Source organism: Panthera leo, chromosome B3, assembly GCF_018350215.1.
Source record: "Panthera leo isolate Ple1 chromosome B3, P.leo_Ple1_pat1.1, whole genome shotgun sequence".
Lineage (NCBI taxonomy): Eukaryota > Metazoa > Chordata > Mammalia > Carnivora > Felidae > Panthera > Panthera leo.
The window spans coordinates 20184199-20202359 of record NC_056684.1 but is presented as its reverse complement, the minus strand read 5'-3'; the positions used below and the strand labels follow the sequence as shown (position 1 = coordinate 20202359).

The window sequence follows — 18161 nt, the reverse complement described above, 5'->3', positions numbered from 1 at the left end:
TTAAGCATCCGACTTTGGCTCAGGTCATGATCTCACAGTTCACAAGTTCGAGCCCCACATCAGGCTCTGTGCGGATAGCTCAAAGCCTGGAGCCTGCTTTGGATTCTGTGTCTCCCTCTCTCTCTGCCCCTCCCCACTTGTGCATGTGTGCTCTCTCTCTCTCTCGAAAATAAGCAAACATTAAAAAAAAAAAAAAAAAGTTTATGTCAGAATGATTCTTAAAAGTCCCAAATCACATAAACTACACCAAACTCACATCAGACAAATCACAGAGCCAAGAAAAAGGCAAAAATCTTACCTCACAGGAACAGCTTTAGGCACAGTGCTGACATTATTCATTTGGTATTTGGGCTTATCTGCATGGATGGAGAAAGTTTCAACTCCACTGTCAAACTCAGGAGGCTGTGCCAGACTGTGCGCTTTCACAAGAGTTTTTGGTGAAGTAGGGGCTTTTGATGACACATCAGGTTTATGTGCAGTTTCACTTGGCAAAAGATTGTGGTTGAATTTAGGACTTTCAAACTTGCGCTCAAATGGCCGAGCAGAACTTGTGTATGGTTTTGGTGTGAATCGATTATATGCTGGAGTGACTGTTTTCTGAGTCTGCTCAGCTCCATTAACTGGAGCTTTATCCGGGAAACTTTTCTGGGGATAGAAAGTAGACTGAACAGTATCTTCTCGGTTCGGTGGTCTGAAAGTTGCTGGCTTATTCTGAGACGGAGGTGGATCTGGTTTAGACACTAAAGAATTCTGGAAATCCAATGACACCGAATTACCTGAAAAATAAACATATATAAGCATTTAAAAAACTTCCTCAAAGAAGTTTTAATAGCCCCTATGATGTCTCTCCCATCTTAACTTGTCTCGGTGCTGAAGTCAAGGCCCAAGTCACGGTCCCCACAATTAGAAAGTGACTCTTGAACCCTGGTGGCTACCTGTGACATCGAGGGACCAGGAGGGGCATGGACACATGTGGTACTCTGGGGTACCTTGTGACTGTGGAGTCAGGGTCATGCTGCTCAGGGTCCAGGCCTCCAGAGCCTGGTTGTCTGAGTACCCTCTCCCACTGTCCGTATCAAATTAGAAACAGAATGACAGTATAGCTATGTTAAAAAAAGGGGAAAAAAAAGAAAAAAAAATCAACACTACAGAACTCACCTAAATGAAGTCAAAAGGAGCCACAGACTGGGAGCACAATTTGCATAACTGTACAGAATTAGGATCTAAAACCTATAAAGAACCCCTATACACCCACCAGAAAGATGCTACTAATAGGAATATGGGGAAAGCTGTGCAGAGGCAACAACAGAAGTGAAGGCCAGAATGCTCAGTTACCTTACAAGACAGAAAACCTCACTACCAGGGAAATGCAAATACATAACAAACCCCAAATACACTTCATACCCATTAGATTGTCAACACTTCGGTTCAGTAATGCCAAGAGTTGGCAAAGATGTGGAACAGGAATCTCCACACATGGCTGGTGGCAAGGTAAAGAAGTACTAACTGAATTCTAGGAAATAATTCCAGAAAAAATAACACCAACACTATACATCTTTTAGAAAGAAAACAGGGGACATGTCCTAGGCTCTCTTTTATGAACTAGCACAACAACGATGGTAAAACCAGACAGGGACATTACATAAAAAGGAAAAAAATAAACCCAAATTCCTTGTGAACACAGCAATATAATTTACTGCATTAACACACTAAAGAAGGAAAATGTTATGGTAATCTTACTACATGCAGAAACAGCATGTGACCTAATACTTTCAGCAAACTAGAGGGGAATAGAAAGGAATATCTAAAACCTAATAAAGAGTAGCTATAACAAGCCATAAAAAACATAGAGCTAATGTCGTAAGGGTGAAACATTAAATCCTTTCTCCCCAAGATGGGGAAGGCAGAGATGTCTGCTCTCATCACTTCCAAACTGACACATTTGACGGAGGTCCCTGACAGTGCACAAGAAGGCAAGAAAAAGAAAAGGCATTTAAGGATCGGAAAGAATTAAAACTTTACCTGCAGACATGACAGTGTGGAAAGAAAATCCTAAACATGGGGTAAGATCAATCTACCAGTACACCTCTACAGCTGGCCTAGAATTTGATTCTTGTAAATAACAGAGAAATGTCTGTAGCAGCAAAAAGCCAACAGGAGAATGGATAAATCATGGTATATTCTTAGGGTAAAATAAACAATCTTTTTTTTTTTTTTTTTGAAAGGGCCAAAAAAGGGGCATTTGGAGGTGAAGGCAACAGTCTCCCTTTCAGAGTGTTTGATGGAAGGCAAAGAGACATAGGACAGTTTGAGGAGGCAGCAGGAACAACAGGTGCTCTGAACAACGGAGGAGTGAGCTGCACCTGTGTGAGGCCAGAGAGAAAGATGAAGCAAGCAGGAATGAAGGAGAGGAGCCACGCCAATGGCCCCGGAAGAGAGGCGGCATGGGTAAAGGAAAATAGTTCCTGGTCAGGGAGACATGAAGGAGAGAAGATGGGAAAAACGCAGGGGTACAGCTGCTAAAATGAATCACCTGGAGCTGTTGGCTACTCTGCTGGGATTTTGCCACAGCACATAACTGTGAGGTGCTAAGGGTTGCAGGTTATGTGGGACTTTATGGCTTTCCTATATCCATGGATATAAATGGAATATAACAGTAATTTTTACAAAACACCGATCAAAAATTTAGATTCAGACATACCGGCAAACAAATACTACTTCCAAAAATTGAGCTGTGATAGTAAAACAGATTAACATCTATTTAGCTAAAAGTCTTTTCTGATACAATGGTTATAGTTATAAAAACAGGAGATGTACCTGTTTTTTTTTTTTTTAGGAGATGTACTTTTAACAAAACACTTAGTTTCATTGTTCCCAGCCTATATGTTTCAAGTATGTATTTTTAAAAAAATTTGTTTTTAAATTTATTTATTTTGAGAGACAGAGCAGAGGAGGGGCAGGGAGAGAGGGAGAGAGAATCTCAGGCAGGCTCTGTGCTGTCAGTGCAGAGCCTGATGCAGGGCTTGAACTCACGAACTGTGACATCCTGACCTGAGCTGAAACCAACAGTTGGACACTTAACTGACTGAGCCACTCAGGCTCCCAAGTATGTATTTTTAAATGAAAAACACTTTTGCTTACAAACTGCAAGAATACAATTTTGTAAGTATTACTCTATTACAGCAGTAATGCCAACTTCCAAACCAAACTTCCTACCTTCACCATGTGCCCCCTTGGCATGCGTGTGGAGGGCGAGAGAGGAGCTGGTCTGGGCATACTGGGAGGGCAATGGAGGAGGAGGGGGAGTGGCCTGGATCGGCTCATAACGTTTCTCACCAAATGATCTATCCACAGTGTCAGCTTCAGGAGACTTTCCCCTATGAAAAAAACAAAGACAATGCCAACTTATGAATATGGATTCACATTTACAAAAAAGCAAGTTCTCATTCTTCTAATTATCCCTGAGTTAAAAAAAAACAACAACAAAAAACTGGAAATTTCACAATTTATTCTTATGAGTATAAATGGCTAACTCTACCAAAATATACAAACAAATTCAATCATTCATCAGCACAAGAAATGTAAAGACAGGACAGATACTTAAAGAATATTAGTAAAACATCCAGAAGATGGCAACCAAAGGCAGATGAAATTTTGGGTATACTTGTAATATTAATTGTGTTGCTTACAAAAAGGCAGTAATGGTTGGGAGGTTTAAGAAAGTCTTGCAAATATTTTGAAAAATATTTATTGGCCCAAATCTTCCTTAGATTCACTTCTGATTTGGTATCTAAGGTACAAATCCTTGGTTTCTGGCACACTCAGAGCACCACAAAAAATGTTTTTATAGACCAGAGGTTGGCAAATTTTTTGTAAAGGGCTGGACAGTAAATGTTGTTGGCTTTTTGGGCCATAAAGTCTCTGTCACAACTATTCGAACTCTGCCCCAAAGCAGCCATAGACAATATGTAAATGAAATGGGTGTGGTTGTGTTCCAGTAACACTAAACACACTGGACATCTTTCACTTTGAAACTGCCCTTGATTTACTAGATCCATTTTTAATTGTTTAACAGTTGCTAGAGTAGCAGACACTGCTTGATTTTATAAGGCTCTTTTAAGTCAAATTGTGCCATGTATGCTTATTTTTCAGATTGCCAATTGTTAATATGTAACACGTACAATTCAAACAAAAATCTTTAAAATAGACCCATAATTACAACACTGCCATCTAAACCTTTGCAGAGAGCCAAAGCTGCACTGGTTTTATGTGCACAAACAAAACACACATTTGGAATGTATTTTCACAGAAAATTTCATTGGGGAAGTCTACTCTAGTGATTGGCTTTAAAACTACATGGTTTTGTCGCTTTCAGGCACTTAGGCTAAACATTTGAAGATGACTTTAAAATCTAAAAGTGCACATAATGCCAGTGATGCAGTGAGGGACACCTCATGTAACAGCCTCACATTAATGCCAGTCTTACCACTTGACGGTCCTTTTCAAGTAGTCATAGCTAGGGTAAGAGCCAAGAAATCTAGGTGATGGCAAAGCAAAAGCGCAATAGAAAAACGAAAGAAAATGGTCAATCTAACTAAGTACATTTGCAGCAAATGGAACTCAAATGTCATTTTAAAATATCAACCAAAAAATACACATCCACCATTTCAGAATCATCTGATCTAGAAAAGAAAACATCACTAGCTCTCACTTAAGTTTGGAAAATCACCAATAAATCAAAATACAGTTAATATAGTTAGGTACTGCCTGCCCACTTTCCACATACATTTTAAAAATGTTTATTTATTTTGAGAGAGAGAGAGAGACAGAGAGCGCGCGCACATGCATGCACGCAGGAAGGGCAGAGAGAGGGAGAGAAAGAATTGCAAGCAGGCTCTGCACTACTAACCATGAGATCATGACCTGAGCCAAAACCAAGAGTTGGAAACTTAACCTTCTGAGCTGCTCAGGTGTCCCGGCCCTCCACGTATTTTACTGTGCTGCTAGTGAGTAGCAAGGTGCTTGAGCTTTATTACTCTTCCATCTCTGCCCACTTTGGCTTCACTTGCTAGTGGTGAGCAAAGAAACAGACTAAATAAAGAAGCAATACTAAGAATAATCAGCAGAGTCTGAAGAAGTAAGAATGAAGTGCTCCATTAAGAAAAAAAGGGCTGGGCAAAAGAAATCCTCTAAGTGAAAATGTAGGAGGAAGCCGTACAACACAACAGCTGTGCTGATCCCTAGTGGGGGTGATGATGAACAGGCAAGCTGAAATATGCATGCCTTTGAAACCTGACTATGATTAACCTGTGCTCTTTCCTGGCAAGACCTGAATCCATTACCAGTCCTAAAGTAAGTCCTGGGATGGGGGGAGCCTATTTGCAAAGCTTCCATGTTTGAATCTCACAGCCTCTCTCAGTGAATGCCACATGCACATAGAAACCTAGTTAATCTTACTAAGTTCTTAAAAAGCTGAAAACTACTAACACTTATTTTGAGACATAAAAGTCTCACAGTAAGTTGACTTTTGAGAGACAAGATATTTTAGTGACAAAAAAATCTCTCGTTGCCCTGAAGAAGCTCAGTTTCTGGGCTGGGACACATGCACAGGGCTCTTCCAGCCCTGTCATAGGATCCCGGAAACTCCTTACTTGTTTTGAAGATCAATGTCTGAGCCACTGATCTCCTAATATCCCCAATTCCAACCCAGCTCTCCAGAGCTGTAAGACAGGTGATATCCACTTGCTCTCTGGGGCGTCTGTCCTGTGCTACCATTCTCCCTTCTCAACTCCCACCATTTCTCAGGTATGGAGTTTTTGTTGGAGGGTGGGGAACATGAGGGAACAAGCAAGGGAGGGGCAGAGTAAGAGGGAATCTTAAGCAGGCTCCACACCCAGTTCAGGGACCAATGTGGGGCTGGGATGAATGACCTGAATGAAATCAAGAGTCAGACACTTAACCAACTGAACCAGCCAGGTCCCCTCGAAGGTATGTTTTTAAGTGGAACATAAGCACCTATTATCCAGAAGAAAAGAGCTTTGCTATTTCTATATTATACTTTAGAAAATGAAGGCCTGTAGGCAGTCTACTGGTAACAAAAAGCAGTTTTGAAATACTGTAAGAGGGCTGTATATTTTAAATGACTTTCCAATTGTTAAAGCCGTATTCACTGGGCACAACAGTACAACAGCATTAGAAGGGCAAGGCACAGAGACCCCTTACGTCTTAGCCATCATGTCTCATTCCTCATTCTCCTTCCCAAAGCTCTACCCACCGAATACCCACATGGGGACGTGAAGCACAACTACAAAGAGTTTTTGATTTCTATCACAAAGGAAGGAAATGTATTAAGATGTGCATCTCAAGTCACACTTTCTGGCTCCCATAACACTCATGGCAGGAAACACAAACATTCAGAGTCTGGGGCCTATTCACAAAGACAGATGTTATGTGTTTCTGTCAAAGGCAATCTACCCTTGAGAAACCTCTGACCAGTTAAGACTCATTCCTCCCAGAGCTGCATTAATGAAAAGGTGGGCAGCTGACACACCTAGCATACTATGCCCTGTGTTGCTGGGTCCCCACCCACCAAATACTAGGCAGCATTCTAGACCCTGTATGAAAATTATACATCACAAATACGTTGTCTTCTTTGTAGAAAACTCAACCCAAAACCAAAAATGCCTTGTCAGTTGATTCTCTGATGAGACTTCTTACTTACTTTTCAGACCTAAATGTGTTCTTTTAAGACTGCATTCTATTTACCGAGTATATAAAAGGATGAATAAAATCTCTCTCCTTAAACTATACCCTTGGACCTGCTTCTAACAAGAACGAATGTGTTTAATGACTTAAGTAAAGATGATTACAAACTACTAAGGCTCACCGGAGTCTGGACACCCTCCCCAGATGTACTGGGCACCTCTCTAGCGTTGTGTTGGGGGAGGCTCACAATACTGGTATAAGACACTGTTTGCATTTAACAGAACCCCCACTGCAGCACCCAAAGTTTGCATTTGCATTTCACATAAAGGGCTTTCTTCTCTAGACAAAAACTGAAATAGAGGACAGTGGGAAAAAACTTTTAAATCTTCACTTCAAATGATGTCTAAGAAAAAAGTGATAATTATAATTAGATTTTTAACAATAGAGGTTATAAAGTATTTTTTAAAAAATTTTTCACTCAACAGTACATGACAAATGATAGTTAAGTTCAGACAATCCCAAGCATCTAATTCAGTAAAAATCTGGGTGCTTTGGAACTTGGTAGGTCAACTTGGGTAGGTCAAACTATAGTCCCCATCATTGATTCAAACACTAATGTAGGTGCTGCTGTGAGGGGGACTGACAGATGTAATGCCTCTAAATCAGTTGAGTTCAGTTAATCAAAAGGGAGATTATCTGGATGGACCCTTTTAAAAAGAACTTAGGTCTTTCCTGAACTCAGAGACTCTCAAACAGCTTTGGATCTTCTCTCTTCCTGTCCTGTGAACTCACAACTTGTTTATTAGCAGGGTCCTACAACGGTGTAAATGAATTCCCTGTAATAAATCCACATCTGTTTCTCATTCTTATGGGTTTGTTTTGCTGAAGTATAAACCCACCTATGCCTATGTGAGTTTCTACCTCACTCTCAGTTGGATTTGTACCCCAACAAAACCACAAGAAAGAAAAACAAATCAACAAAACCTCCAATAGACAAGTCAACAAAAGGGAAGAGCACAGAACAGGGAAAACGACTGGGAGTGGAGAAACTTGGGTGTTCGGTCCTAGCTCTGCCTGCCCATCACGTCACCTCATGTGTTAAAACTTTCCTTTCTTTTCCAAGTGTACAACTGGACCAGAATACTTAAAGTCATCTCAAGCTCCCACATTTAAAAAAAGATACGCTCTTTCTCACCTTGAAGAAAAAACAACAAACTATTATCTTCCCTCAAATAATGTCACCCCCCCCCTTGCTATTTTCATACTTAAAAAATAAAAACTGAAAAGAAGGAAAAGAACCAGCATGAAATATGCTGCACAGAGAGAGGGGAGACTTATGATTCACCTAAAAATCAGGGTCTTCACCTCAAAACCTTTTGATTTTAACAACTTTCCTAATGCAAAAATTTCATGTATCAGATATCAGGGTTTAAGGACAAGAGACACACACACATATTCTAGAGCTACAGACTATGAGTAGTGCTGAACCACTGGAGCCAACAGAAATCATGTATTAAATATGGACTTAACTATATTTCTTCCAAATACACTGAATTTCACATGATTACTCTACTTTAGGCAACTGAACTTTTATGTTTCTTCTTATTTTTAAAAGTAAGTCTCAGGTGAAATAACTTACTTTGAAGAGTAACTAGAAAAGTTTGGTTGATTCTGAGAATGAACTGGCTTGGCAGGCTCTGAGAGATGGCCAGTAGGAATGTGTGTAGAAGGCTTGTTTTCAAAACTTCTTCGGTCAAAGTAGGAGAGTTGCTTTCGATAATATTCTTCATCCTCCTCGGGATCATAATGGTTTGACCGAACAATATCTTCAGGTGGCTTCATTTGAGGTTTCTGAGGTTCTGGGATCCTGACAATGAATGACAAATGGAACTTTTTAGATGTTAATTTTACAAAGAAAATGGAATACACAAATATGTTATCTTGACCTTTTACTGCTATGATTATTCAGCATCTAGCTGAACAATCCAACAGTCAAAATGGACATTCCAAATCCCATGTCTTCATACATTTACACTCAGAAGGCAGCCCTCTTCTGGCTCATGAGTCCTTTGACATAACCTAATAAGCTTGATAATTATTTGGTCAGAGCCTCACAGCAGGTTAGAAGCAGTTAATTAGAGAATAGGAAGCATTAACTAAGACAGTGGAGAACTTCTCAAAGTATATACATCTATGTTAGCAACAATTAATAACTGAGAGAATTTAAGAACTTTAATCCAGGATCAATAAAGGATTCTCATAGAAGGAAACAGCTCTATATAGTCCAAAGTTCTACAAGGCACAGGAAGCAGTGGGGAAGAAAGTAAGTTATTAAGCAAATTAATACAGATCTTCCTCAACTTATGATGGGGTTACATCATGATGAATCCACTGTCAGGTTAAAATACCAGGAGTCCAAAATGCATTTAGTACACCTCATCTACCAAACACCCTAGCTTAGCCTAGCCTGCCTTAAGTGTGTTCAGAACATACATGAGCCTACAGTCGGGCAAACTCATCTAACACAAAGACTATTTTATAATTAAGTTTGAGTACCTCATGTAATTTATTAAATGCTATACTTAAAGTGAACAAGAGAATGGCTGTAAGGATACAGGGTGGTTTTAAGTGTACTGGCTATTGACCCCCGTGATCACATGGCTGACGGGGAGCTGTCGCTAAGCGGCATCAGGAGAGAGTACTGTACCATATATCACTAGCCTGGGGGGAAAAAAATTAAAATTAAAAATTTTGAAAAGGTCTTTTATGATTTCTACTGAATGCATATTGCTTTCACACTCTTGTAAAGTTGAAAAATCCTAAGTCAAACCATTATTAAGTTGAGGACTGTCTGTCTATACATTGTTATGTACACTCTGCTTAAGTGAATTTTAGAAACTTTCCAACAAAAATAAACAGATTTCACATCAAAAAAGGGCCTAAGCTTTCAGTTATTACATATTTATTTTATGGAAAACAGCTAATGATACTGGCTAAAGAAGACCCCACAGCAGTTTACATTTTCATGAAAAGCACTAGACATCATTAAAAAGAAAACGTAATGTCAGACAGCAGCTTCTCTTTATTACAAATACAAATGTAAGCAAATAAAACTCATTAGTTGGGCAGAAAAACTATTCAAACCCAGTCTGTCATTTACTCACAGTATGATGAGGCCACTGTTAAGAGAGCAGCTGGCCAGGTTTCTCTCCTGGCTCCACAAAATCCTAAAAGCTACTCAAAACCCTCAGCCGTAGTGCCTCTCTTAAAAAAATTTTTTTTAAATGTTTATTTATCTTTGAGAGACAGAGAGGGAGAGAAGGGGGGGTGGGTAAAAAGAGAAGGAGACATAGAATCTGAAGCAGGCTCCAGGCGCTGAGCTGTCAGCCCAACGCAGGGCTCGAACCTACAAACCATGAGATGATGACCTGAATTAAAGTTGGATGCTTAACCAACTGAGCCACCCAGGCACCCCCCTCAGTGCCTCTCTTTAAAATGGAGGAAAGGACCCACACTGCACTGAAGTGCTTAGCACACTGGCATACGAGTATGCTCCCTAAATAATTAATTTTTGTTATTTTAGTGAAACTCTGTTTCCTTACCCCCGAAGACTAAGAGTTTACATGTCTGAAAGCACTTTAAAAACTAAAAAACATAATACAAATGCAGGGCTTTAAAATTTTTATTTTAATTGCTTGCTAGAAGAATATCTCTTTGAAAAACTTGATTACTGAAGGCTAACAAAGATCTGTTACAGAAGGCATTATCAAGACCTTTATTTTTCTTTCTAGGGCCACTATCTTAATTAGAAAGGCTAGTAGTTTTCGTTTAAGGACAACAATCAAGATCCTCTCCCTTTTCCTTCCTCTCCTCTTCTAACACAGTAAATGGCTTGCTTATTAACTGGGTCAGATTCTTGGTCAGTTCCATACCACAAACACCACCAAGTGTACCCACCTGTACAGTGTTTTGTCATGTTCACTGAATTGATTCTGAGGAGTGGCTTTAGGACCAATGATGGCAGCACCTGGAGGTTTAGATGCTACCTCTGGAGGCTGCAAAAAAGAAGACAAACATGCCCCAGGAACAGATAGTTACACAACAGGTTTCATTTAAGCAGGAGAGGAAGAGCCACGAAGCACTCTGAAGTGCTCCTTCACTGAATGTGCCCACGTGTCCAAGGCAGGAAAAGCATGGTCACATGCTTACCTTAAAACCAGCAGTGTGGTTTTCATCCTTCTTGTTCTCCATCGATGCAGATCTTTTGTTTTCAAACATTTTAACTCTAGTGAGCACAGACTGGGGTTTCATTGCTGGATCTTCTTCCTCTTCAGTCAGAGATGGGGGTGGAGGCAGTGGTTTGGTATTTGAAGGCAGAACTTCTGGCTTATGTTGAGATGTGGGTACTAGAGGAGGGATGACTGCAGCACCATGGAGAGGCTCATAGTGGCCTGCTTTAGAGGTAAATCCTTGTGATGGTACTTGCTCATAACTTCGTGGGTATTGGTCAAAATACTGCTTGGGTTCAGATGCCTTCGGGCCTGCTGAAGAATAGGACTGTGCTTCTGGTCTGTATCTGTTATGTATGTCATATCCAGGAGTTGGCTGCTCTTCATGTCGTAGGGTGGAGGTTCTAGGTGGTTGGTCATAACGTGGTCTGCTGTCATAGGGTAGAGGGGCTGGCTCTTCAAAACGTGGGTAATACCCTCGTTCTGAGGACTCTTCAGGATGCTGTCTGGAGTCAAGGTCCCGAGGATGCTGATTATCAAAAGAAGGCCGAGGCTGGTAGGGCTGTTTGTCATCATAATACGACCACTGCTCTTCATATGTGGGAATGCGCTCTTCATAGCGTAGACGATGGTCATAGTTTCGAGAAAACTGGTCTGGGTAGCCAGAGGAGTCGTATCTGTACACGGGCTGTTCAAGGTCTCTACTGGCTTGTTTCTCTACATATGGGGGTTGGGATTCATAGCTCAGATTAGGCTCTTTGTCTGGCCTCTGCCCTGGGTGACCAACGGGTGGCTGTTTTAAAACATGATTCTGTCTCATCATTTCCTCAGGATAGGGATCTTTTCTATACACCTGTATAAAAAAATTCATGTGTAAGTACAACGGCTGGTTTTCAATTCTAGTCTACTTTAATACACAAAAATATAATTTAGTATGTGAAAATGGTATGTTCCACCATTTATTATCAAGACAGAAAGAGATTAGTGAGAAAGCTAGTTTAAGTGAAAGCTCAAAATTTATAATGCAGGTATAGGGCTTTTATGTTTTAGCATGTTCTAAATGAAAGTGAGCTAAAGATAATTACTAAATTTAGTAGAAAATTAATACACTGAACTACTGATTCCATTTGATTTGGACAGAGTAAATAAAAATCATAAAGAAAAGTATGGACACCATAATTCATAAAACACAAAATGTTCATGATGGGTCACAGCTACATACTACAAGGAACCCTGGAGGGTACTGAAAACCAAAAAATAAAAGTAATAAAAACATTAGCACAAATCCCAATTAAAAGGCCTATCTCCACATTATCAGTAGTATACCACCAGAAGCCATGCACACTACAAAACTGAAATGATCCATATTGATTGGAAAGCACCATGGTGTGTAAGCCCACAGGAAAAAAAGCAAAAGGAACACTTAAAGGGCAAAGCAAAAATGATCGTGTGCTAGACTGATGGAGAGCAACAAATGAGGGCAACACTGCGGCACAGGTACCTTTGCTGGATCTACATGCGACGACAATGACGGCTCTTGATCTCTTAGCATTATGTGAGCTGCCTCAGTACTTGGTGTTCTTAAAGAATCAGCTTGTGGTGAGTAAGATGTGGAAGGAGCTGGGGTGGGCCCCTCCAGTCTTACATTAGTTAAAGTTACATTATGATTAACGGCAGAGGTTGATGATGCTGGGGTTGTTTCAGGCGAAAGGTAAGGGACTGGAGATGAGGCTTCTGCTTTCTGTGAAGTGTTTAAAATATTTTAAATATAGTGTTTCTGTTTACTTCTAACTTCCCACTTCCATTTATAGGGGTTGGTAGACATACATTTTAAGTGTGCTGAATAACAAAACTATGACCTCATGTCCTCAATTTTTTAAAAGAACTTCAGTATACTGCTGTGTAAGACAAACACACAAAGCTTAGAATTAAGTCCTTGGTATTGTCAAATTGAAATTAAAGATCAATTCTTAATCTGAAGAAAGGACAAAATATATTCTTCAACTCAATCACCACATTCTAAAATTTAATAATTCACTTCTAACTACAAAACGTTGAATGCTTGCTGCTTACCTGTTGAGAGGCTGTTTTAAATCCAGGGGAGTCTATTCTATGAATTGGTTGTGGCTGCGCTTGTGGTGAATAAGGAGGATATGTTTGGTTTTCATGATGCATTCCAGAGGAGTCCTCTCTTACAGGCTCAGAGGACCGTGTAATGGCAGACTCCGGTGGAGTCCCAACCTCATCATTAAGAGTTTCATCTAGTTCTTGATCAGTGTAGGCCCCGCCTTCTGTATCTGTGTCTTCATAGTCAGAAGTGTGTCTACTGTCCGTGCTATACATTGAGTATTCACTACCTGGGGCTGACAGGTAGGACAGACGATCATCATGCAAATCAAGGTCATCACTTGTAGCACCATCCGCCTGGGTCAAATAAAAGTAAATCGAAAATTTTATTCAGTAGTTCTTTAAGAGATGGCCTTTATTTTACAAGGGAGATTGAAAAGGGCATTTTTCTTTGGAGAAATCACATCTATTTCTTGAAACTTCTGGCAAGGAAAGGTCAAGAAGATTGTACAAGCACACATGCAGACACACAGAACATCCTTTGAGATCTGAAGGGGCTTGGAAGAATGAAAGGCTGGCTGGCCAGCCAGGACAAAGCCGGACTCCGAGGCTCAGCCCCAGGAGTCCATGAAGAAACTCTGACACCACTCAGGGTTATAAAACCTAATCAACCTAATCGGTCCCTACTTTACTGCCCCAAAGCCAGGGGAAGAGGGAGAATGCTACCAAACCAAGCTGACAGAAACAAGGACACACTGACAGAACAGCGCATGTAAGAGTAACTATGAAAATAAATGCCACAGTTCAAGGTGAGTAAGAGCTTACATATATATACACAGAGAAAACAACTTGTTTAAAAAGTTGGTATTTGGCCCTTTAAGTTTTTATAAAACAAAATGGGAAAGAATCGCCTAAGTGCCGGTTGCCTCATTAAATTAAGAATTGTTGTTTTCATTTTTTTTCATAGATGTAGTGTCCAATGGATGCTGAGGGAGAAATGCAATTATGTTTCTCTTTGATAAGTAGTTAAGAACTGAGTTGTTTTTATTAGTCTACTTTACCTTCTGAGTAGACTAGAAAGATAATGAGAAGTACCTGAGGGAAAGGAATCTAAAGAGTTGCATCAACAGGCTGCCATTAGATACTAGTTTGAAATTAGTACCTGGATTAATTAGAACAGTCCCTGAAGAGCTTGCCTGGACATTGTGCCCAGTTAGGCAAGAGAGCTGAATGATCTGGAATCCAGAATTCAGACAATCCTCCTTCAATTGTAGCACAGACTGAAGGAGAAACATAAGGCCTGAGCTGCCTGAATGGGACTTTCCACACAGTCCTATGCCTGGCTCTCTTATGAGCCTGAGCCTGAGTACTGCCTTCCTGATAAGAAAGACTAGGGTATGTCAGGCCTCCTAGGGGCTCTCGTTTTCAACAAAGTACCTGCTGGGCTCAGGGAGTGAGAATCCCAGGGCTCTCTCTATGTTAGAGCAGACTCTCCCCCACAGAAATCTCAACGGTGTCTAAACTCCCTAATGGCTGCTACAGAAGAGAAGCCATTTTGCTATCTGTTCTAACCTTTAACTCACCAGGGTTCTGTAAGACTCTAACCCATCAGCCAGCCAGGGAAATATTTAAGTTCTTGGGGAAGAATTAACTTGGAACTTACCAATCCACCTCGCTTTCAGTGCTGTGAAATGTACTAGTGAGCAAGAACCATAGGTTGCTCTGAACCAAGAAATGACATATGCCTATATGTTAAGAAAGCCTCAGGATGACTTTTCTTGGTTTAGTAGGGAACACACAAGACCATGTCAGATCTTGCAAAAAAGATCTCTTCCTAGCAATTAGACCAAAGTAGTACACTCAGGAAAGTCAATGTGAAATGATGTGGTTTTAGTTTAAGAATTTGTTTATTATGATAAAATATACTTGAATAGAAGGGGCAGGAGATCTAGCAAGCTTCATTTAAATTATAACAACCTTTTATGATTTACAAAATGCATCCATCTATCCTAGTAACAAATGATCTATTTTTCCTCACATAAAAAGTTGGGGGGAGTGAGACCTGCATTTTAAAACCCAAGCAAGACAGGAAGCACACAATAATACCACAAAAAGAAATTTACACAATATTAAGATTTGTGGATAAAGAAAATCCCTCAGATAGGTAGAGAGCACATTCTGTGTATTTATAAACTAACTTCATTTTGAGAATCACCAATGCAAGCTATTAACCACTCGAGTGGACAAAGGCTGCTGAAAGAATTGTGTTTTTGCAGATTAGTATGACAGGGACTGCGATCCTTTGTATCAAATGCCACATGAGAGAAAATTAGTAATAGTGTGTTTTTATAAAGTGGTGCAGTAGGTTTTTTCCACCTGGATTTGTCTGTCAAGTGTCCCAGCTGATATATCAGTTATTCAAAGTGGTCTGATGATCTCATATGCACAGTCCATCCCCCAAGTGGTACTGATGAGAAAAACCATGATTCTGACATGAATACAGGTGGGAATAGCAGAGCAGACACTACCTCTAGATGTAAGCACTGTAACATCTCTTCTTGCAGAGGTTTGTGTTTCCTGGACAAAGGGCATGGTGGTCCTAAGCATGCAGCATGCACTGCCAGAGCAGCTGTAGCCATAGCCAGGCAGAGGAAAGTAGAGGCCATGCAGGCGCAAAACACAACAAGAACCAAGCCAACAAGGAAATATAAAACACACACACACAAAAAAAACAACAGAGATATTCTCAATTTTCTCTAGTAACCAAAACATCAATAATATTACACTGAAGGTAAAAGATATTAAAACAAAAGGCTCTTTCAGCTGTATTAACTTGCCAAACAAAATGAACACTTTTTTCCCATCGAAGACTGCTATAAAACCAGAGAGACTGACAATAGATAGTAGCTATTTTAAAGCTGGCCATCTGCAGGGTGCCTAGGTGGCTCAGTTGGTTAAGTGTCCGACTCCCGATTTTGACTCAGATCATGACCTCACGGTTAGAGAGTTCGAACCGCACATCCGGGCTCTGCACTGACATTGCAGAGCCTGCTTGGGATTCTCTTTCTCTCTGCCCCTCCCCTGCTCATGCACTCTCTCGAAATAAAACTTAAAAAAATAATTAAAAAAAACAGAGCTGGCCATTTGGATGTATATAAAATCAAAATTTGAATCTAAAAATGATGAATTGCTTTGTCCAACATTTCCTAGTATGTTAAAACAATATTAACAGCCGCTAAATGAAAAAAAAAAATCCCTAGGTAAACAAAATAACACATGTTCTTTACTTAAGACTTCTCAAAGCCTTTACCATGCTGGTGGGTCCCACTGCCCCATGTAGGGGGTGTGGTTGCAGATTTCTCATCTGTTACTTGCCTTCACAGTGCCTTTTTCTTTCTGACCAAGTCCTAAATCTTGTATGCAGAGGACAACATTCTGGGCAACACTCACCTACCCACCCAACTCTCCTCATTTCCAGAGAAGGAAACTGAAGCCAGGTTCTAAGTCATTCCTCAGACAGGAGCAGAGCCAGAACTCAAACTTACTCTTTTAGTTATCATTTAAGAACTCTCTGAGATGACACCACTGAAGTGGTAATTCAATAGGTAGGGAAATTTCAGAATCTTTTACTATCAAAAACAATTTATAAAAACTTAAACAGTCTTTTACTATCAAAAACAAACTCTCCCAAAATTATTCTAATATGTTGATCTAATTAGAAACAATGGTAACTCAAAGGCTTTTCTGATTTGTTATATCATTTATTGAAAGGGCTCAAAAATAACAGGAAATTTCTTACCTTTCCTTCAGAAACCCATACCAACTGGTTTTGCTGTTGCTGAATGGCTTCTTTCAATGCACCATACCAACCATCATTCATTGAATTTAGGTTAATTGTAGCTGAAAATAAATTAACAACATTGTTTAAAGATTAGAATACCGTCAAAAGCCAGAATTCATTCAAATCTGCTTAGAGCTCAATCATCATTTCTTAATTATTTGAAATACAGTATTTGAGGACACATCTTTGAAATTTGTTTTGGTGCTACACATTTAAAAAAAAAATTTTTTTTTAACATTTATTTCTTTTTGAGAGACAGAGAGAAACAGAGGGTGAGAGGAGGAGGGGCAGAGAGAGAGGGAGACACAGAATTCAAACCAGGCTCCAGGCGTGGAGCTGTCAGCACAGAGCTCAACGTGGGGCTCAAACTCATGCACGGTGAGATCGTGACCTGAGCTGAAGTCTCATGCTTAACCAACTGAGCCAACAAGGCGGCCCTGTACATTTTCTTTCAACCAAACAGCAGCCGTTAATACTAACAGGAAGCTTTCCAAGGCAAAGTTATATAGCTTTTGGCATCTAAACAACACAACATTTTTGCCTACATATTGTTGCCTAGACATTTTAAACTAAATGAAGGCCTTTAATATACTCACTTGTAAAAAGATGGTGATTATTTTTACGAAGTTTATGAGACCGTTCATATAATTTCCTGGCACTTTTCCGAGATTCTGGACATAACCTCATCCTCATAGTTTTCACACCTTGCTTAGAATCAGGGTTAAGGAATACTACAATTGGATACCACTGGGCGTAATTCAGACGATCAACTGCATTTGGGGTTACATCTAATAAAGCATGTTTGTCCTGGAGACGCAAAGCAAAAAAACAAATAAGGACACAAGCCACAGTTAATTAAGAATCATCACCTTCAAAAAAAGTCACAGCCTAGATTACATTCCAATGGTAATAGACCTTTAACTGGGCTCCAAAATGTCTCCAGAGTATATGTTAGAAAAATCTGTAATCAGAACTTAGTTCAATACAAATTCTAGCCCAAATTTTTTTAAAAAAACTTCTTAACCAGCTCACTTTAAGACAGCCCCAATACTTACAAGTTGACAGCATTATCTATGTTCAGTAAAGTGAAAAAAGTACAAGAATTTAATGTTCCTAACATGACCCTGTCGAGTAACAACATATTCCTTATGCATATAAATATCTTTTGATGCATGTAATGTACTTTCTTTGAAAGTGGTTACTGGAATGCCTTTCAGTAGAGGTTTAATTTTTTTATAGTATATCAGTAATAATCTTAGAAAAGAATTTCTACTTCCAAATTAACTAAACTTCATCCCACTCAAAACACAACATTCACA

The 18161-nt window shown here is 39.8% G+C and overlaps 1 protein-coding gene across 12 annotated transcripts in view; it reads right to left on the bottom strand.

The window, feature by feature from the left end:
• TJP1 (tight junction protein 1) overlaps positions 1-18161 on the bottom strand; it is a 245215-nt gene that overhangs the window by 7246 nt on the left and 219808 nt on the right. For 4 of the 12 annotated variants that reach the window (XM_042941198.1, XM_042941199.1, XM_042941201.1 and 1 more), the window contains 10 exons: positions 17439-17649; positions 16801-16901; positions 13008-13358; positions 12436-12675; positions 10915-11787; positions 10663-10760; positions 8345-8572; positions 4487-4537; positions 3217-3377; positions 299-776 (listed from right to left, as the gene is read on the bottom strand). In XM_042941198.1, coding sequence (XP_042797132.1) covers positions 299-776; positions 3217-3377; positions 4487-4537; positions 8345-8572; positions 10663-10760; positions 10915-11787; positions 12436-12675; positions 13008-13358; positions 16801-16901; positions 17439-17649 — 2792 coding nt within the window. The remainder of the gene's footprint in view (positions 1-298; positions 777-3216; positions 3378-4486; positions 4538-8344; positions 8573-10662; positions 10761-10914; positions 11788-12435; positions 12676-13007; positions 13359-16800; positions 16902-17438; positions 17650-18161) is intronic. The other 8 variants (XM_042941200.1, XM_042941202.1, XM_042941203.1 and 5 more) reach the window with 5 other exon arrangements.